The 22,417-nt window shown below is 41.6% G+C and overlaps 2 protein-coding genes and 1 long non-coding RNA gene across 6 annotated transcripts in view; 1 reads left to right on the top strand and 2 right to left on the bottom strand.

Annotated features, from left to right (window-relative positions):
- ydjc (YdjC chitooligosaccharide deacetylase homolog) overlaps window positions 1–10,431 on the bottom strand; it is a 68,559-nt gene extending 58,128 nt beyond the window's left edge. Inside the window, exons 1-2 of one of the 4 annotated variants that reach the window (XM_088410659.1) lie at window positions 10,366–10,431; window positions 10,160–10,231 (exon numbers count right to left, since the gene is read on the bottom strand). In XM_088410659.1, coding sequence (XP_088266785.1) covers window positions 10,160–10,231; window positions 10,366–10,370 — 77 coding nt within the window. In that variant the 5' untranslated portion in view covers window positions 10,371–10,431. Of the gene's footprint in view, window positions 1–8,512; window positions 8,641–10,159; window positions 10,232–10,365 lie in introns of those variants that run through there. The other 3 variants (XM_088410666.1, XM_088410674.1, XM_088410682.1) reach the window with 3 other exon arrangements.
- On the top strand, window positions 9,374–10,011 carry LOC148430248 (uncharacterized). Its single transcript, XR_015865081.1, has 3 exons — window positions 9,374–9,445; window positions 9,523–9,582; window positions 9,840–10,011. It is a non-coding gene; the product is annotated as an uncharacterized LOC148430248 (long non-coding RNA).
- Window positions 10,432–12,369: 1,938 nt separating the features above from the next.
- ak6 (adenylate kinase 6) overlaps window positions 12,370–22,417 on the bottom strand; it is a 30,217-nt gene continuing 20,169 nt past the window's right edge. Inside the window, exons 5-6 of the mRNA XM_088410717.1 lie at window positions 19,405–19,550; window positions 12,370–13,141 (exon numbers count right to left, since the gene is read on the bottom strand). Of these exons, the coding sequence (XP_088266843.1) occupies window positions 12,952–13,141; window positions 19,405–19,550 (336 nt within the window). The 3' untranslated portion in view covers window positions 12,370–12,951. The remainder of the gene's footprint in view (window positions 13,142–19,404; window positions 19,551–22,417) is intronic.

Here is a 22,417-nt window from a genome sequence, read left to right as displayed (position 1 = left end):
ATATTATACGCAAACATGCTATTAGTTTTCATTGCTATGCTGATGATACCCAACTCTATATGCCCTTAGAAATAACGGATCTGTGCAAGTGCAGTAAACTGGAGGCTTGCCTTGCCGAGATTAAACAATGGATGTCTTCCAATTTTCTGCTTCTCAACCCTAATAAAACTGAGATGTTATTTATTGGCCCTGCTCATCATCAGCACTTGCTTAAGAATACCACGCTGAACCTAGAAAACTGTATTATTTCCCAAAGTAGTTCTGCAAAAAATCTCGGCGTGATATTTGACTCCACTCTCTCCTTTCGAACACATATTAATAACATGACAAGAACGGCGTTTTTTCACCTCCGCAATATAGCTAAAATTCGCCCTATTCTTTCTCTTAGCGATGCAGAAACATTAATTCATGCATTTGTTACGTCGCGCCTAGACTATTGCAACATTTTGTTTTCTGGACTTCCCATGTCCTACATTAAAATCCTGCAGTGTGTACAGAATGCAGCAGCGAGACTATTGACAAGGACGAGAAAGTTTGATTATATTACTCCGATTCTAGCTGATCTGCATTGGCTTCCAATACACGTGAGATGTGATTTTAAGGTGCTGTTAATTACTTATAAAATTTTACACAGTTTAGCTCCTTCCTATCTCGTCGACTTAGTATCACCTTATGTTCCGTCCCGACAACTTCGATCGCAAAATGCCGGTTTGCTATCGACCCCACGGGCTAAAAAGAAGTCTGCGGGATCAAGGGCATTTTCCATTCGCGCGCCAGTACTATGGAATGCCCTACCTATGGAAGTTCGCGCAGCCACCTCAGTAGAAATCTTTAAATCCCGACTAAAAACACATTTATATTCAAAAGCATTTAGTTAATTTAGCCTGTCTGTAGCCTTCTTCTTTTTTCTTTTTTCCTGCCCCCCTCTTCTGGCTGGGAGAGGGGGCTAGCTAGATGGTGAGGGTTGACTTGACCGCCTCCATTGGGTCCTGCGCTGGTCGACCATCACGGGTTAGGAGTTTGGCCGTCTGCAGTCCACCTGGCTGGAATGTGGGATGGTTCCTGCCCAATGGCTTTGCCTGCTGTCAAGACATCACTGCACTATATGGCACAATATGTTTTCTGTAATTTATGTTGTTTCTGTGTCTGGTACAAGCAGCATCCACTTCAACCTGTGGGCCTGGAAGGGGGCTCCTCCCACCTGTGGTCCCTTCTGGAGGTTTCTGATTTTCCCCAAATTGGGGTTTTTGAGTTTTTCCTTCCCCTTCTGGGAGCTTTGACAGGGGATGCTGTTGTGTACCCTATACTGAAAAGATGTCTCTGTACGACCTCTTTTCATTCTGTGAAGCCCTTTGAGACTTCGGTGATTTAGGGCTATATAAATCAAATTTGATTTGATTTGATTTGATTCTTCTATTATGGATTAAAGAGAAGGAATTTGCCGGTGATATGTTCTAGTTTGAGAAAAGTTCCCGTTTAAGAAAATAAATAAATAAATTCTGCGGGTTGGTCTCTGCTCCCCTCCGCCTCCACCCTGCTCAAGTCACGTCGCCCCAAAGGTAAATGTCATTTTTCCTTTGTATATGTTATTTAACTGTACAGTAGATTATGTTACTCATTTATAATATGTGTATAAAGTCGTGATGTTTTTACCCAAGGTTTTTGCACGCGTTGCACGCATTCACTAATTAACATAGGTTTGGATTGCCTGTCATACGAGCAGTTCAAGTTATGAGCGTAGCCGCTGAACGGATTAAGTTCGTAACACGGGGGCCCACTGTAATTGGTAATGTAATTGTAACATACGCGAGACCCGATATTGTGTATTTTGCTGTTGCTAAATAGGTGGCCTGGGGTCACGCAATGAGTCAGGGACTCACTAGATCAGGGATCTAGCGGCAAATATTGTGTTTAATCAGAGTCAGGGACTCCGTAGGTCAGGGACCTACAAAGCGAAAGATTAAACCAATAAGTTAATCGGAGTCAGGGACTCCGTAGGTCAGGGACCTACAAAGCGAAGGATTAACCAATACTTACTGATCCGGGATCAGTCAATAAAGGGTCTACGTGTGTACAGTGGAGTCAGAGCCGCGGAATAAAATTTAAAAAAACTAACAATTATTAATAGAATATATCAAAAGTGATTTGAGTAACGAACCAGGTAATAATTGTGAAAAAAATAGGTGAGATATAAAAGATATAAAAAGGTATAAGTAAAATCGCTAAAATGGGACAAAATGCGACTAAAATTATAAAAGGACATCCAGATGTCAAATTCATGCAAAAATATAAACCGGGAAGTTGTTGTTTAGAAAATGGGTGAAGAAGTATGAGTTTAATCCAACTTTAAAAGAAAGAGGAAATGTACTGAAGTTGAAAGAAAAGTTGAGAGAGAAAAAAGTGAAGGCAAGAAGCAAAGAAAAAGCGACTTGATCAGTTGAGAGTGTTGAGTTTGTGGGAAGAACAGAGAATCGAAGATATGAAGGAAAAAGAAAAAAAGAAGACAGAAAGACAAACAGCCGGCGAAGCTACAGTTGCTGCACTTGGAATCAAGCCAGATGAAGAAACAACTGTAATGGCTCAGAGGCAACTAGCAGGAAGTGTTCCACCGACAGCTCAACAGCAAGTGAAGACCGAAGGAGGAAGTGAGGAGCCAGCGGAAAAAGCCCCGCCTCCACGCCATGTAACAGGAGGGGAGCCGATTGCTGACACAACAATACATTTCACGCCTCTCTCTCCCCAAAACCACACCCGCTCCAGGGGTCCACCTACTGCTGCCAGTATTTACCCCTCCATTCAACAATGGCAACAACAACAAACTATGGAGGCACAGCTCCCTCTAGTGAACAAAGGAGAGAATACACCACCAGCTGAAACATTTCCTATGTATGCGGCGTTGAAGTTGAAACTGCATTCAAGCTCTCTTTAAAACACAAGTGGGGACGAGTAAAAGGGGACTTCAACCCAAAACTGCCCAAGTGGTGCACCCCTTCCCTCCTGTGATCTGGTCTTGGACCAACAAACCAATGGTGTTCTAGACAGAGTAGTTAGAGCTTTTCACAAACCACCTGACTACAGTAAAATTAGGCAATGCCGGCAAAAACTAGATGAGTCAGTCCACTATTTTAGAGCCAGATTGGAAGCAGTTTTTAAGGCAAACAGCAGACTTCAAGAAGACCAGAATGATAATGGCCCATATCAAGGGCAATTAAAACAGTGCCTGATGGACGGTTTCCTGCCTCAGATTAGTGGGTTCATCCAAAAGCACTGTGTCACCCACCGAACCCTAAGGATCATAGAGCTCATGGATTGGGCTGTCCATGCTGAAGAAAATCAACAGAGGAAGAAAGCGACCGCAGCTGCAGCGAGCGTTCATGCTATCACTGAAGCAATGGTTTCAGCCACCCTGAGTGCAACTACAGCCGACACCTACTTCCAGGAGAGAGGTCAATGGAGAGGAAGAAGATGAGGCAGAAGCCAGAGAGGAAGAAACTCCACTTATCCAGCAAGAAGACCAACATCTGATGACATCTGTTAAAATTGTGAAAGGTTTGGCCACTTTGCACGAGATTGCCCCGAACCTAGGAGACCACTTCAACAGGGACGAGGCCAGCCAAGGGACCCGCCACAAAATCCAAATTACAGACAATGACGCCAGAAGGAAGTCCACACAAGCGGAGTCAAGGAGGATTCACCTTCAGAAAAGGAAGACCAAGATGAAGATGATCAAGAAGATGACACTGCCTGTGAAGTTCTTGACTTGTCAGCCCTAGACATCCCAAACCAACATGATTCTACAAAGCCTTATAGATACTTAAGAGTGGGCCCAGAGAAAATACCAGTGAAGTTTTTGTGTGACTCAGGGGCTGATAAAACAGCGCTGGCCCAGCCTGTTAGAGGCGTGACACCAAGCAAGAAATTCATCATCATAATAGGAGCAAGTGGAAGACCTCAAAAGCAACCTTGGTCCCATCCGAAACATATAGAAGATGAAGACGGGTCACACATCAAAGCACCTGTCATCATGAGTGATGCCTGCCCTGTCAACCTCCTAGGGAGAGACCTGCTAACGTCCCTGAGACTCAGCTTGATAGTCACAGATGATGGCCTGAGACCAGCCAAATTAGAACACCCCATGGACATTTGTGTCATCCAGGGACAAGGAGAACCAAGCACCTCCTACTCCCTGGACTTGATCGCGTCCGGTCCACAATCAGTGACCCATGAACTGTTCAATTTAGCTGAAATGATGTTCGCAAAGGACCAAGGTATCCCCCAGAAACAATGGCCTCTCCATGTCACCATGAAGTTTGACAAACACGAACCAGCGTCACCTGCTGGAATCTTCTACACAATGCAAGACTTTCCCGAAGTTCCAGTAAAGTTATGGGCAACATCCAAAACAGATGTGGGCCTCATGACCACAGCGACCCCAGTGCAAATAGAAGAAAACTCAACGTGTCGCCCAAGAGTAAGGCAATACCCATTGAAACCAGATGCTAGGGAAGGAATCAAAACAGTCATTGAAGAAATGGTGAAAGCTGGTATTCTAATCGAAGATGATTCAGCAGAGAGCAACACGTCAATCTTCCCAGTTAAAAAGGCAGACTCCACCACGTGGAGACTGATCCATGACCTGAGGCAAGTCAACGCGGCTGTCAAGTCCAGAGCTCCTTGTGTGCCCGACCCGCACACTTTGTTAAACGAGTTGAGGCCAGAACAGAAGGTGTTTACAGTCATAGACTTGAGCAATGCTTTCTTCTCCATCCCATTACACCCAACAGCGAGAGGCTGGTTCGGATTTACTTACAATGGAGTTAAATACACTTACACCAGGTTGCCACAAGGATTTTGCGACAGCCCGACCATCTTTTCAGCTGAAATCACACGCTGTGTCAATCTCCACCATTATCCACAAACCACACAAATTATCATTTATGTGGACGACATCCTCATCGCAAGCCCGACAGAAGAAGAGAACCAGGAACAAGCGATCCGGTTGTTCAAACACTTGGCCGAAACAGGAAACAAAGCCTCACTACCAAAACTTCAGTACTGCCAAAAAGAAGTCGTTTTCCTAGGCCACGAGATTTCTGGAAGTGGAAGGAGACTGACATCAAACAGAAAGATAGCAATCCAGGAAGCACCAAAGCCAAATACCAAAAGGCAGATGCTAGCTTTCCTTGGTCTGACCAATTACTGCAGAAGCTGGATTCCAAATTATGCCCAGCTGACTCAACCGCTCCAAGACTTAATTTATGCCCAGGAAAGGGAACTGAAAGCAACCATCATCTGGACAGAAGAAGCGGACAAGGCGTTCACAGATGTTAAGGACCAAATTGTGAATTCAGGAGTGATTGCCTTTCCTGATTACAGTAAAACGTTCATCCAAACGGCTGACTGCAAAGAAGGATTCATGACGTCATTGTTAGCTCAAGAACATGGACAGAAAATACGACCCATCGGCTTTTATTCCAAAAGACTAGACCCAGTGGCATCAGCACTGCCAGCATGTGTCCAAGCTGTGTGTGCAGCCGCCATGGCAGTCCAAGCGTCAGCAGAAATAGTCTTGTTCCATCCGCTCACATTGAAGGTCAGCCATGCAGTTGACATTTTGTTGACACAAACGAAGATGTCATTCCTTTCTCTAGCGAGACACTTCGGTATAACAGCCACGCTGTTATCTCAACCCCACCTGACTGTCGTCCGCTGTAACACACTCAACCCAGCCACACTACTTCCAACACCTGTAGATGGAGATCCTCATCGATGTGAAGACAGAACTGAGAAATGCTGTAAGCCACGCCCAGACCTGTTCACACCTGACACTGAGGGAGACATTGTGTTTGTTGATGGCTCATCCTCAAAGACACCTGACGGGAAAAATAACACCAGATATGCAGTCGTTACACTAGAAAAGACACTTGCGTCTGGCAAGCTGCCTGGGAACTGGTCAGCCCAAGCAGCAGAGATTGTCGCCCTAACGGAAGCTTGCAAGCTGTACAAAAACAAACCAGTTACCATCTGGACAGATAGCCAATATGCCTATTCCAACCTCCACGTCTTCGCAGCTCAATGGGCAAGACAAGGAATGCAAACTTCTAGCTTCAAACCCGTCCGACATGCAGAACTGCCGAAAGCCCTACTTGAAGCCATCATGTGGCCAAGCGCCGTCGCTGTGTGTAAATGCAAAGCACACATGAACAATGATGACCCAGTGTCCCAGGGCAACGCCAAGGCTGACGTTGCTGCTAAAACTGCTGCACTCTCTACCTCGACTACCCTGGTTGTCCATGATGACCCCAGCATTGACGGGCAACAAGATCAACATCTCATCCCACTGCAGATCCTGGCTGACATGCAACACCACGCACCACCAACAGAGAAACAACAATGGACAAACGACGGAGCTGTACAAGATGACCAGGGTCTCTACAATGTCGATGGCAAGCCTTGCTTTCCCCGGAGCCTTTTTCAAGCAGTTGCCAAATTGAGCCATGGGCAGAGCCATGTCTCAACAGGGGGGATGGTAGCGATAATAGAACAATCATTTCATCCCACAAAGGGCTTAGTTACCTTTTTAAAAAAAAAAATGTAGAAGCTGTTTGATTTGTTGCAAACACAATTTGCAGGGACATACCAGGCCTGCAAGGGGCAAACATCCCCAAGGGACATATCCCTTTGAGATCCTTCACATGGATTTCATTGAATTAAATAGAAGCGGCCCCTACAAATATTGTTTGATAATTGTAGACTCGCTTTCAAAATGGGTTGAAATATTCCCAACCAAACATCCAGATGCGATGACGGTTGCAAAAGCTATTTGCAAAAATATCATTCCAGATCACGGTATTCCAAGAGTTATCTGGAGTGACAACGACACTCATTTTGTAAACCAGGTAATTGATCACATGTCAGAGCATTTAGGCATAAATGTAAAACACCATTGTGCATATCATCCACAAAGTGCAAGACTGGTCGAGAGGACCAATAGCACTGTAAAATTAAGACTGAGAAAAACCATGGAAGAGACAGGGAAGCCGTGGCCAGAGTGTTTACACCTAGTAAAGATGTACATGAGAATTACACCCTCCGCAACAGGTGTAACACCGTTCGAGGCAGTCTATGGTAGACCATTCAATCTTCCACTGTGGGAAGGACAATCGGTGCAAGATAAGGAAGACACACTCGATCCAATGACAGAATGGCTATGCAAATTGTTTAAAGAAAAACATGTTGTGAATGCAAATGATCTGCCGAGTGCCCCTCTGTCCTCCCCACAGGAACTATTGAGGCCTGGTGACCTGGTCTTGATCAAAGTCATCAAACGAAAGTGTTGGTCCAGCCCAATGTGGGACGGACCTTTCAGAGTCCAACTGACTACCCCAACGGCCCTAAAAGTCGCTGAAAGAGACACATGGATCCACCAGTCACATTGCAAGCGTGTTCCTGTCACCCCAGCCTCCGACAAGCAAGTGTAACCATGGTGTGGAAGCACGTAAAGAACGAGAAGATCTAGTGTGGACTTCACAAGCTCACTCCAATAAGATGAGGACAACTTTTAAAAGTACTGGGTGCTGAGGACCCAGGTACCACCGGTGGGGACATGTGCTAGTAACCTCTGTCCCCCATCCTTTTGACCTTCAAACACCACAAACTCTCTTAAGACTCTCATTACCCAGAGGATGTCCAGGCCATGAGGCTACTGCCTCAAGCGAGGGGTAAAGGGGGAATTTTTCCTTATAAAGAAGGTTTTCGCCCCCTTCTGGCTCCCCATCCCTGTTGTAATGTGTTCATGATGATTGTTGATAAAGCCTGACGGAAGTCAACAATTTGATGTTTTTACATTGTTTAAACTCACAACGGGGGGGGGGGGGGGGGGGGGGGGGGATGTAAGATAAGTTAATTATAAACTGGCTGTTGCACTGATGAAGCGGCATTGTTTCATGTGCTCCAGGAGCCGGGCCGGCTCCCTATTGTCTATGCATAGACATTGGGATGTGTGAGTTGTCAATAATGTTCAAAGGGGGAGTAGAACCTGCCATTTGTACAATAGCCATGTGATGCCACAGATTGAATCATGAGACCCACCACGACTCAGCAACAACTTTTCAATAAAAGACTGCAGCCGGAGAGCTCGGGGAGAGAGACTTTGCAACGAGGCTGACACACGGTCACGCTCTCCTTCGAGCTCTCCCCACTGCAGTGGTAAAACTAAATCTCTGACTCCTGAGTTATTATTTACACCTCTCCTTGGGTCATTTGTGGGGTATCAAGCCCACTTTAAACCCAACAAAGTACGAATCATTAATTTTATTAATTAACAATTTAGGTAGCAAATCGAGCAAACTTGGAAAAAAAATCATTACTTTCTATGTGCATTTTAAGTAACAAATTAATCAAAAAGGTCCCACCGTATGTACGGCTGACAAATACAATAAAACGTGAAACAACTCAGTCGGCGCTTAATGTAACAATCCTAGAATGAAATGTGTGAGCCTCGCTAACTTACCAAGGTTGTTTTTCAACACAGAACCGTAAATATTCGAGTAATTCCAGCAGCACGTCGGGGTTTAGGTGTTGAAGAAACCAGGAAGAGCGGCACGCTGCTGATTGGTCAACTTCTGCTATTGCCCGCGGTCCACAGACTTACACAATACTGGATAAGTAGGTCATATTGTTCATGGCCTAAATACTAGAAGTAAGGTTATTGTAAAAAAAAAAAAAAAAAAAAAAAAAGACTTTATATTGCCAAACTATGGATTTATTAAATGAAAACTGTCACTAAAAATCAATGAAAAGACTTATCAAGTCAAGTCAAAGTCAAGTTTATTGTCAATTTCTTGTCATGTACTTAACATACAAAGGAATCGAAATTGTTTCTTACTATCCTCTGCCTTTTACATATACAATAACAAAGTGCAGGTGCGCAAGACGAGACAATCCTAAAACTAGATTCTTATCAATAGTAACGTGCAGTATGATAGGGCTACTTTGCCTAGTGTTGCTAAACTAATAACTAAAACTAAAAATTAAATACGAAAACCCCCAAGACAAGACATAAGTAGCAGCATATGACAAGACAGTCCAACAGTACGAGACAAAGCAAAACAACTCTGACTGTGGTTGTCCCAGTTGTGTGCATTTGAGGTAGTTATAGTTCTAAGTGTAATCGCTTGTGCAATAGACTATCTTTATGCTGTAGTGGGTCATACTGTTAATGCCCTAACTACTACAGGGGAGATTGTTCTGAAAAAAGATTTTATATGGACGTGGTATATATTTAATTATTGAAAATATTCAGAAAAATAATCATAAAGTGTGTAACCCAGCTACTTTCTTCGTGTCGACCTATCGCGAGACGTCGTGTGCACGTCTTTTTAAACATGGCCGCGCCCGGCATTCCCTCGTGAGTTGGGTGCGGGACGGACCGTAGCAGACACAGGTACGAACCTAGCCGATTTGAATCCGCGATAATCGGCTTCGACCACGACAGTAACTGTTGTGCTGCCACCATTGCAGATGTTCCGCCCTTCTCATGAGAAATTGTGCACGCCATGATTTGTTGTAAACGAGGGACTGGTGAGTCAGCATGCTGCTTGTCACTATCATGCTAACGCTATTATGCTGAGGCTATCGTGTCAATGCTTGAATGTATAAAAGAGTACTCTTGTGCAGTGACAATCTGCTATCGAAAACCCTAGGATTTATTTAATGTACATGACAATCATGATCATGGTGATATGATTTATCAAGTGATATTGTAAAATGTTGTTTTACTTGGTGAATGATGTGTAATGGTAGAATACCATATGTATCGCTGGTCCTGTTTCATACAGGCCAGGTTCCCGTTGATGGCGAGCTAAACCCACGAGCGAACTGACCAGTGCGTTCACCTGCCGTGTGACTCACTGACTGAGTGAGCCACCCAACTACCCCTGTGCACATTGTATATATTGTATATATTTTGTTGTCTTCACTGTACATAATAACAACACCTTGCTGACTATATGCATTCTGTTCATCATTGAGCACCTCACTTTCCTCCTAGCCGAGCAAAGATCTTCTGCACTAGCCTAAGTTATAATACCAAACCAACATCATAATTCACATTACAGCATAACAAGTGCTACAAAGTGTTTTTTCACAATAACCTTACCTGTAGTTAGGGCAGTGTGGAGTCGCTGTTTTCCCGTAAAACTTGAGATCTTGAGGATCATTGAGAGTAATCCTATAGTATATAAAAGTATTTTGATTATGCAACAAACTACACTCTTTAATTACGCCGGCACTTCTGTAGTCTCAAATCAAAAGCATAGATGAGACCGAATGTCAAGTGAATATCGAACAACAAACCAACTTTACCCCATTCTGACATCTAAAATGCAGGCATATCCAAAGCCTTGCCAAAGAGGATAAATAGAGCCTGTGTTCAAATTTCCACTTCCCTCAGCCTTGAGCATAAAACAACATAATAATGTGTGTCTTTTCGGCACTTTAAACCATAGTAGAAAATTCCCATGAACAGAAAAGCTTTTATCTTTGACCAGACGATGAAAGCAGACCTGCGGCTGCGGTCTCGTGTTTTTCGGAAATACTGATCAAGATTTGCTTTATTTTTTCCCCACTGGAATACACATAAAAGGCTACTTTTCTAGTTTATTCAGACACTGGTCGTTTTCAAGGAATTTAATATCAATATCTTCCAAATAGAATTTTAATCTTCAAACTCTACTTAACCTTGTGATGAAATTATATTGCGGGATGGTTAAAGGCAGAAAAAAAAGGCTGCACTTTCAGAGTTCCATGACCACGATTGAGGGTATGCAATTTTCACCATTTGTGAGTAACGAGCAGCTTGGTGAAACAATGGTTAACACGTCCACCTCACAGTTCTGAGACCAGAGTTCAAATCCACCTCGTTCTGGCCCTCCTGTGTGGAGTTTGCAATGTTCCGAGCCCTTGTGGGTTCTCCCTGGGCACTCCGGCTTCCTCCCAGACTTCAAAAACATGCATGGCAGATATATTGGACATACAGTAAAACTCCCCTTCAACAAAACATGCATGTGCAAAAAAATCACCCATTGTGGGGGGATAAAAAATTGATGCCTTTCCCTCCATCTTACTTCCTCATACAAAAATCAAACAAAAGCTTAAGCCCTAAGCCAGTCCTTCTCAAAAAGTGAAGGGTACAATGCCAGGGAAGAAGGAATATGGGGGATCCAAATTAATAAGCTTAAAACATTTGTTGAAAGTTTGTTCGTTGCTTTTTTTCTTTAGTTTAATGGATGCAATTTTAGGAATACTTATTTTTTTTTTAGTTTTTAGTTATATATTTTGAGTCACAAATGCTTTCTCCTTGATCTTCTCTTTGATGGGGTGCAGGGGAGTGTTCCAATGTGTAATATCCCAACGTGCCAGTACTCCCATGTGTCTAGGACTGTGAGGGCCCTAGATATGAGTGTATTTGGTAATCATGAATTGACTTATTTTGCTGCGGTCCTGAAACTGTAACATGTTAACTCTTTCAGTGTTATGGGAAAAGGCAACCCCTGAGTGTCAGCATTGTAGCCTTTTCACACATTTTTCAAGGCCAACAGGACATTTTGTGCTATGGCCATGTAAACAAGGGTGATGTGGTGGACACTAGGACCATGTCTACTGGGTGAGCGTTATGGTCCTAGTGCCCGCCAACAGCTCGCCCCCACGACCTCTTCAACAGCCTGCCGAAAGATTCTAATCCGAAGGGCAGCTGTAGATGAGGCCGCCCGGCTGGAAGATCCCGGTCGACGGCCCGGGACTCCAAAACTGGACTGCACCAGCCTGTTGCTGGCTGGCTTGATCCCTGGGCGACGGCTGAGAGGACCCTTGGTGGGGTGCTGGCTGGCTGACCTGGTACCAGCTTGCTGCATTACCTAACGCAGGGGTGGGCAACTCCAGGCCTCGGGGGCCGGTGTCCTGCATGTTTTCCTGTTTTCGCTCTCAAACACACCCGAATCAAATGATTAGGATTATTCTCAAGCTCCAGCAGAGCTTGTTGATGAGCTAATGGTTTAAATCAGGTGTGTTAGGGAGAGAAAACTGGAAAACATGCAGGACACCGGCCCTCGAGGGCTAGAGTTGCCCACCCCTGACCTAATGTGTAGTAGGCTGGTGCAGGGATGCCACGATGTGGGACATCTGCGGTGATTCCTCACTCAAATATTCTGACGTCCGGGGTCACCCATGTGGCGAGACTACATTTCCAAAAGCCTGACGAAACTTTCTAACATCTGGAGTAAATAACGTGGCAAGATGACCCATCCAGGGTCACCCATTCTAACGTCTGGAGTCACCAATGTGGCGAGGCGAAGGTACCACACGTTGCTGTGCTAGTGGAGATCTTTACTCTTCGCATACCATCACAAAACTGATACAAGTCCAAAACAGCAATAACAAAGCCAACAGTTTCAAAGCATCAAAGGGTCATAGCAACATGCCTACTGGGTGAGAGACATGGTCCTAGTGATATCATAGGAAAGATTGATTTCTATATCTTAATTTGAATTACAAGTATAAATGTGTAGTAAGCAACACTGCCATCCAATGGTCACAGTTCATCACTACAGTGTTGAATTATTAATATTAATATTACAATAGGCACCAGTCAAGGGTGTCAGCGCTTTCATAAACGTATTTGACAAGAATTCTTGTCATTGGCACGCAACGTATGTATTTTAAAAGATGAGAATTATCATCCATGACACTGAAGAGGTAAGATATTCAGTAATTGTGAAATTACAAAAATAAGTAACCTGTTAAAATACATTGTTACTGCCCAATGTAATTACTATTGACTCATTACATTTGTAATGTGTAACTCCCGTGCCGCGTAGATTATCGGTGAATAATAAGTCCAAGTTTAAATATTTTATCTGACATCCAGTCATTCAATTGGCACATTTATACAGTTTAATTGTGGTCTTTTATCCACTGCTTAGTCCACTGCACAATCTGCTCCAAGTTAGTTTCCAGGTCCTCAGGAGTGTTGCTGGGGAGCTGATGGATAAGTTCTTCTTTGTAGGCCTCAATTGCCTCCTCATAGATGGTCTGAAAGATTTCACACTGCACATTGTCTTGCAGCTTCTTTCCTGTGTATCCCCTGTCAAGTATCACATTTAAAAGGAGGGGGAAAAATGTTACAAAATAAGTACAAAGTTTCTTTTCTTTTTTTTTTGGTCATTCACATGTGTTCATAAAATTTGACTGGCCATTAGACCCATCACAGTAATGTTTGCAAAATGGGCATTTCTTTCTCATGCAAACAAAATTGGAAATGAATCTCTTGACTGGGCATCCCAGCATTGCATCTGCAACTTGAGATAAACTGACACACAGTTCAGTTTTTGCGAGTTGGATATGTTAATGATTAATTTAGCAGACAGTGTGACTAACCAAGCCTAACATTACATAAACTACAGCTGTGAGCGCTATGAAAGGCTCATCCTGGGCCACTAGCTTGTGTGAATGTTGCAGTGTTGAGATATTAGGACTTTGGGAATGGATTCATTATTTTAAAAGCTTAAATGTATTTTATTCAGAATTAAGACTGGTCAGTTCTTCATGCACAACCTTGTGATTTGGAAATGTTTTTATTTGCAGAAGCGAAAAGGAACTAGTGTTGCAAGCAGCTATAATGGGCCCTCGCAGACCTGAGCACGTTTAGGGATGAACAGTTCGAGGTATGAACATGTTTGGGTATGAATGTATTAGTGCATATGCAGGTAAACTGTAGAATTCAATGTAAAGGTTACATCTTCATTAGCATTTGTTCAACGGGCGCAACTAAGTATATGGAATAAAAAATATGATGTCTGTAGGAATTGACTTTCATTCAACATGGGAAGTCGTGACATGATGAGATCATAGGGGTCAAACTACATATGCAGTTACGATAAATCGTTGGAAGGAAAACTGCTGTATAGGCCACGGCCATTATCAAAACATCGTAGTATTTGTTGGAGGAAATTAGGTGTGTCTGAAGGCCTGTCAGAAAAAAAAAATTCAGTGCCATGACTTTGACAGGCTCAACAAGGTACATATAAATGAAAATGTAAATTTTTGCTGCCACCAGGTGGTGCCAGCACTACGAAGAAAAAAAGTGAGTTTCACATCTTGCTCCCATGAAATTTAATTTAGAAAAGATCATCTTGGTCAAATTATATTAAGTTTTACCGGGCTGGCCGGGGATGTAAAGGCCACGCCCAAATTTGAAGAGTAATAAAACTTTAGATTCATAATGTTCCCTATCTCAGTATTCTCCTGACTAATTTTCTGTGAATTGACTGAAACCAGCACAGCAGAGAACATGAAAGTGAAAAAAAATAACTTTTTTGTCTGCCACCAGGTTTTGCTCTTGGTAATTTGGAAATGTGTAATGTAGAATATTTAGACCATGAGTCTAAATGATAGTCAATTTTCAGATATTTTAAAGGTTGTTCAGCTGAGTTATAAAGGTTTTTGTCAATGTGGAAGGACACATTGACTTCATATTTTGAAAGCCCACCTCCATCATATATTTCATGGGATCGTGACTATTTTTCGACCAGCTGTGCCTCTAAGTCTGATAATGATCTAGGCCAAATCGAAAGTTGATGGAGTCAACAGTATAAGAGAAAGCGGCAGCAGTGGAAGACTTACAAATGGCCATAAATGCATCAAAATTGCAAATTCAAAAATCCGTAACTCTTTTTCTCTACATCCATGTTCCATGCCTCAACACTATTCCGGCCAATTTCCAGTAAAACTGCTCAAACAGGATGAGCACTGTGCAAAAATTGAAATATTATGGTTATTGTTATTGTCCCTGGTGACAAAGGAAATTTGAAACAAGTATTTTAAAGCCCCGCCCTCATCATATATGTTAATGATCTTCACGAATTTTTGCCCAGGTGTGCCCCTATGTCAGATAATCGGGCACGCCAAAAGTGAAGTTGGTTTTGTACATCCTAAAACATTGTGCTCTTAAGGTTTTTTAGGTCTTTAGGTCCGACATATGTGTAAAAAATTTCATAGTTTGAAGTCAAACAGGTCGGAACTGGCTACAGTTTTAGAATCATCTGGGTTCAGTTACAGCACATTTTGCTGATTTGAGAAAACTCTGACTTTGAGGTGGCGTACAGAACACCCTCTTTTACACAAAGTCGTAAAATGTGGAAACCCTTATCCTCAGAGTCTTGACGCTATTAGGACATATTTTCAGTTCATTTACTTTAATTGGCTTAGCACAATACATGAAAGTGTAAAAAAATGACATTTTTTCTGTAAGTAGGTGGCGCTATAATTAATTCGAGAATTAACCATGCAAATATTTATCTGTAAAGTTTCAGATTTTTCAAAACTTGCACATTGGGTTTATTAGGGTTTTTGTTGCTCATGGCGAAGGAAATTTGACTTTGAAACACATATTTTGAAGCCCCGCCACCATCATATATGGGTCTGATCTTCACAAAATTTTGCCCAGGTGTGCCCCTATGTTAGACAATTAGGTATACCAAATGTGAAGTTGATCGGGTCAAGGGTTTTGGTACCAAAAAAATGTAGAAAATCGGGCCAAATGCTACATTCAACAGTTGATAACTCTGTTTCTATACATCAAAACACAGAGCGCTCTATGATGTTTTTGTAGGTCTTGAGGTCGTACATATGCATAAATTCATAGCTCTAGGTCAAACGGGTCGGAACTGGCTGCCGTTTTAGGATCATCTGGGCTCAATTACAGCAACTTTTGCTGATTTGGGCAAACTCAGAATTTGAGGTGGCGTACAGACCACCTCCTCAATCACAAAGTGGTAAAATTTGGAAACCCATTTTCTGTATGTCTCGATGCTATCCGGACAAATTTTCAGTCCATTTACTCTTATGGGCTTTGCACAATACATGAAAGTTTAAAAAATGACATTTTTGTTTGTAACTAGGTGGCGCTGTAACTAATTTGAAAATTTATCATGCAGATATTTTAAGGAAATACTGTAACTAGTAAAATTTCAGATTTTTTGAAGCTTGCACATTGGAGTTAAGGTTTTTGTTGCTCATGGCGAAGGAAATTTGACACACATAATTTAAAGCCCCGCCCCCAACATATATGTTGGCCGATCTTCACGAAACTTTGCCCAAATGTGGCCCTAAGCCTGATAATAGAGCACGCCAAATTTTAAGTTGATCGGCTCAATTATTTAGGAGCTATTAAGATGAATTTGCTACCTGCAAACATTCAAAAATGGTCCAAAAAGGCACATAAAAAAATTCATATCTCTGGTTCTGGACCATTATCAGACTAAGGGGCACAAATATTCCAAAAATCATAAAAAAAACATCAATTAATATTTCCTTTGCCAAGAGTGACAAAAACCTTAATAACTCAGCTGTAACAACTTCAAATCACCTGAAACTTTGCAGGGACATTAAGAGTCATGACTCTAATACAGGTATGTGGGAAACTGCCAAGATATTTACAGCGCCACCTAGTGTCTGACAAAAATTTTACTTTTTTACACTTTCATGTGCTGTGCAATATCTGAGTAAATTAATTGAAAAACGGTCAGGAAAGCTTTGAGACATCAGAACATGACGGTTCTCAATTTTTACGACTTTTCATTAACGGAGTGGCCTGTATGCCACCTCAAAGTTCGATTTCTGGCCAAAACGATAAAAGTTGCTGTAATTGGACCTAGATGATCCGATCTTTTCAAAAATTCATATATGGGATGGAAGTCCAATGCAAACACACCTACAAGCCGTCGTAGTGTGAGCACCACCTAGTGGCAACAACAAATATAACAATTCCTTGACGTTTTTATGTACTCCGCTGAGGCCGTTGGAATGATATCCTTAAATGTTGTCTGAGAAGCCATTAGACAAGCCAATTGCCCTCCACCAACTAGTACGATGTTTCGAAAATGGCGTGGCCAATATGGCAGCGCAAAGTCACACAACTGTAACAAGAAAAACTGATGTAATTCAACCCGCATAATCCCACCTACTCTAAATTTCACATATTTGATAGGAGACCTGTACTGAACTCATCTACGTGCACATTTTTCATCGTAGTGCTAACACCATCGTGTGGCACAAAACAACATAATTTTTGCATTTCCTGTGTACTTTATTGAGCCTGTTGATTATTATTATTCTCCTGAATGAATCGCATTTTTGAGGGCCTAAACAACGAAAAATCACTAAAATGTGCACAATCGTGGGGCCTGCTGTTGATTTTTAGCGCCACCTTGAGTCAAACAATTCTATTGGGTCACGGCCTGTTTCACCTCGAGATATGAAATTTTTTAGGCATATGTAGGACCTCAAGACCTACAAAAAAGATATAGAGCGCCAGAATAGCGTTGAGGCATGGAACATGAAGATGATCAAATTTTACGACTTTTCGCCAATGAGCGTGGCCAGTATGTCGCCTCTAAGTCTGATGTCTTGCAAATATGAACAAAGTTGCAGTAATTGGACCCAGATGGTCTTATCTTTTCAAATTTTTTTTATAGCTGATGGGAGTCCAATGTAGAACACACCCACTAACCAATTTTGTTGTACTGCGAGCGCCACCTAGTGAGAGCAAAAAACATAGCAATTTTTTAACATTTTGATGTACTTGGTTGAGCCCGTTGGAGTAATATCAGTAAAATTTAGTCTAATTGGCCTCCAGACACACCTAATGCCCTCCACCAAATATGCATTTTCGATAATAGGCGCGGCATATACGGCAGTTTTACTTCCAAAGACTTATCAGAACAGTAAAAGCTGCTCTGTAATTTGAGCCAGGTGATCTTCACACAATTTCACACATTTTAAGAGACTCCATTCCTGAAGACATCGGCAAGCATGCATTGCATTTTAATGCTAAAGATATAATGCAAATTTGTGGTAGCAAAAAATGTCATTATAGTTGAAAGATTGCAGCCAAACCCAGTTGGTTTGACCTAAAACTCCAAATATTTTTACATATATGTAGGACCCTAAGACCTAAAAAAACAATCAAAGAAAACCATATGCTAGGATGTACAGAAAAAGAGCAATTTTTTTCCCCATTTATGGGCATTTGCATGTCTTAAACTGCTGCCGCTTTCTCTTGACCGGTTGACCCGATCAACTTCCATTTTGCCATGGACCAATATCAGACTTAGAGGCACAATTGCTCCAAAATTTTTTAAGATCCGATCGAATATATGATGTAAGCGGGGCTTCAAAACATGAAATCAATATTTCCTTTGCCCCCAAGGACAAAAACCTTTTTAACTCAGCTGAACAAGCTTGATATCAGATTTTTTACAGTATCATTAGGACTCATGATCTTAATACTTCTATACACTTTTATGTACTGTGCATACTGTGCTATGACCTACAAAAAAGTCAGTGTGACCTATATGCAGGGATGTACAGAATCAGAGTTATGAAAAGTCCGCCATCCATCGGGAGGGGGCAGTGCTTCAATAAGTACATAGTTGCTTTATACAGGAATAAAGAGCAAAGAACACATAGAAAAGAACAACGAGCCCTTTGTCTCTGTGCCACATTCCACACAGAGGAATGTTTATGTTGTAGACTTCTTATTTTGAGTCCATATTCTTCCTCTTCAGTTAAAAGGGACCTGAGTTCAAATTCACCTTGTCTTATTGTGTGGAGTTTGCATGCCCCCCTTGAGCCTGCATGGGAACGCCGTCTTCCTTTTGCAATTCTTTCTATACAGCATTAATATCCGTTGACTGAATGCTGACTAACAACAAATATGATCTTTACTTCAATCGTACTACAAATGCCACCTAGTGGTATCTCAATATAAAGCTTTTTTTTTTTTTTTTTACTTTTTGTCAGACCTTCCTCTTAATTACTCTGAATGATGGTATGTCCATATAATGATTTATGAATACAAATATTAACACAAAGTCAAGGTTAATATTTTACGCTTCTATTTACTTAGTTGAACAAATGCTAATGAAAATTTGGCCTTTTCTAAAACATTGTGTTGTAATGTTAACCTGCATATGCACAAACATGTTCATACCCCAACCTGTTCATACTCCAACCTGCACAGGTCTGCGAGGGCCTGTTATAGCTGCTTGCAACTCTAGTTTTTACTTGTTTTTCTTCTACTTGTGTGAACTATGAGACTAGTTTGTGATCAAGGACGATAAAATAAAACTTGACTAGATTCCCAAAGGCAATATTTGACAAAATGAAGACTAAACATTTTTAGAAGCAGGGTGATGTTCAATTACCTAGAAGAGGAAATGGCAATGCACTAAGGTAATTAATTGAACTTACAAAATTCATCTGGAAACAAATCTGCTTTGCAACCTACTGTATTTTTCATATGCTTGAAATAATGGTGCTGTTTGCAGAGAATTGAGTTAAGGGTACCTGCTTTCCAGCCGTGTGTAAAGCTGAGTGTTGTCTGTTCTGAGGACAAAGACAATGTGAAACCACCGTTCAGGGAAAAGGTCACAACCATGATAGTCTACAATCACCCCTCCATGGATCATCTTCTCATCGAGCTCATCGACCACCTGCAAGATCATAGTATTGTAACATTTAACTTTTAAAGACATACATACATTAGTGCAACGTGTGTTACAACATTTAAATATATATTATTGTTGCAAGTTGATCCTCTGAAAAAGGAATGTCCCAAAGGTTGTACAGTGTCAAATATAAGCAACATTTTGGTGAATTTTATGCCACAGTCAAGCATGTTTCTGGCATTCCAACAGTCATTATATCTGATGTTGGCATATCACTCAAGCTGGCAGTACACTTAAGTAAACATGGGACGTGCATCTAAACGCTCACCCATTTTTACTGAGGGACACATGGTTTATGAAGCATATTTTATCTTTTCATATGACCTTTTTGTAACACGGTGACATGGTAAGATAAAACAATGGCCATGGACAGAATATAATAATCAAAACCTTGCCATAATACAGTACCATTTACATGAGGGTGCATGAAATGTGTCCTTCACTGTAAAGTTGTCCTTTGCTGCAGTGTTTTTCAACCAGTCTGCCTGTGTTAAAAAACAGCTGCAGCAGGCAGCTCATTGCCTTGTGCTTGGAGACAAGCAAATTAGTGACAAATCAATGCAGTAACATATGGCATTGAAGGTGGATAGCATGAAGATGGTAAAACCGATGGACACGTTTTTGAAGAGGAATAATGCTGAAACTAACTGGACCCTGGAAAAAACTCAGATGAAGGCCCTGGTATGAGTGGAAGTCAAAAGAAAGCAAAGACAGGGAATTCAAGCAAAATTTCTGCCTCCAGGCAATATAACTAAGCTATGTTTCATTTAGATTTACCGGAGGTGCAACGGCAACCGATGCAAACGACTCAGTAGTGCTAGGTGCGTAGTGAAAAGTTCACCAACAGCGCTATGGTCGCAAGTAAACTGAAACGAAATATTCTTCAGTTCAAAACAATAATGTGGAGAGTATTGTTTGTCTGTGTTAACACATGGAGAAGCAAGTGACTTTCATGAGAAAAACTGGTAAATGAGTAAAGGTAAATGAGAAAGCCCTTAAAGCTAGCTACCATGTCGCTGAACTTTTAGCTAAATCAAAATAGGCCCATACTGTGGCAGAGAAATGAATGCTTCTCGCCTGTGAAGCCAGTGTAAATGAGACGCTCGGACCCGAAGCTACTAAAGAAATAGCCAAAGTCTCTCTTTCAGAGGACACAATTTCCAGACGTATTGATCTGCTGAAATTGAAAGTGTGGTTTTGGACAAGTTCCGTAACAATAATAACTAGAGCTGCAAGCCGCTATAAAGGGCCCTCACAGACCTGTGCATGTTGGGGTATGAACAGGTCGGGGAATGAACAAGTAGGAGTATGAACGTGTTTGGGTATACGCATGTTGGGGTAAGTGAACATTAGAAGTCAATGTCTCAGAAAATGTCCAAATTTTATGACATATGACAAACCCGGCTCAACAAACTAAACAGAAACGCAAAAATGATGTTATACTATTTTGTTCCACACAGTGATGTTAGCACTATGATAAAAATTAGTTCATAGACGACTTCAGTACAGGACTCTTATTAAATATGTGAAATTTAAAGGTGGAATTATGTGGGTTGAGTTAGAGCAGCTTTTATTGTTGCTGATGTATGATTGATGCGCTGCCGGCTAGGCCACGCCCATTATCGAAACAACGTACTGTTTGGTGGAGGGCAATAGGCGTGTTTAATGGCTTTTCGGACAACATTTAAGCAGGTTAGGGTTATCAATTCAAGAGGCTCAGCAGAGTACATAAAAATGTGAAGGAATTGCTATATTTTTTGCTGGCAGTAGGTGGCGCTCGCACTACCATTGAAAATAGGCTTGTAGGTGTATTTCACATTGGACTCCCATTCCATGTACGAAGTTTTGGAAAGATCACATTATATAGGTCCAACTACAGCAATTTTTTCTGTTTTGGTGAAACATCGGACTTTGATGTAGAATACAGGCCACGCCCTTTATAGAAAAGTCATAAAAGTTTACGACCTTCATGTTCCAATGTCTCAAACTTTTCTGAACATTTTTACAGGTAATTTACTCAAAGTGGCATTGAACAGTACATGAAAGTGAAAAAATATATTTTTTTGTTCGCCACTAGGTGGCACCACAGGTGTGGAACAAAATAAAATAACATTTTTGCATTTCTATTTAGTTTGTTGAGCCGTGTTTGTCATATGTCATAAAAATTTGAACATTTTCAGAGACATTGACTTCTAATGTTCACTTACCCAACATGCGTATACCCAAACACGTTCATACTCCTACTTGTTCATACCTCGACCTATTCAAACCTCAACGTGCACAGGTCTGTGAGGGCTCTTTCTAGCTGCTTGCAGCTCTAGTTATTATTATTTACTGTGCAGAATTTTTCAATTTTTGAGGCCCTAAACATGCACGAAAAGTCACCAAATTTTGCACAGTTGTCGGGCCTGGTGAAAATTTTGATATTTTAGCGTTTCCTTAAACAATGCAAAATAAATGGCTCTGCAGCACCACCTAAGGTCAAAAAAGTGCAGCTGGTCCCAGCCCGTTCGACCTAGAGCTACGAAAATTTTTAGGCATATGTAGGACCTAGAACTTACAAAAACGTCAGCGCGAGCCATGTGCTCAGATATACAGAAAAAGTTATGAATTTTTGAATGTGCATTTTTGGACTATTTTTGCACATTTGCAGGTCCCAAACAGCTCCTCGTTTCTCCGAAACGCTTGACCCAATCGCCTTCAAATTTGCTGTGGTCCATTATCAGACATAGGGGCATATATGATAGGGACGGGGCTTCAAATTATGTGTTAAAATTTTTCCTTTGCCAAGAATGACAAAAACCTTAACGCTGATGTACAAGCTTAAAAAAAATCTAAAACTTCATAGACAA

This window comes from Hippichthys cyanospilos, chromosome 1 (genome assembly GCF_059441005.1).
Source record: "Hippichthys cyanospilos isolate Australia breed blue-spotted pipefish chromosome 1, RoL_Hcya_1.0, whole genome shotgun sequence".
Lineage (NCBI taxonomy): Eukaryota > Metazoa > Chordata > Actinopteri > Syngnathiformes > Syngnathidae > Hippichthys > Hippichthys cyanospilos.
Note: the sequence above shows the minus strand (reverse complement) of the source record. Positions and strands in the feature narration are given on the sequence as shown.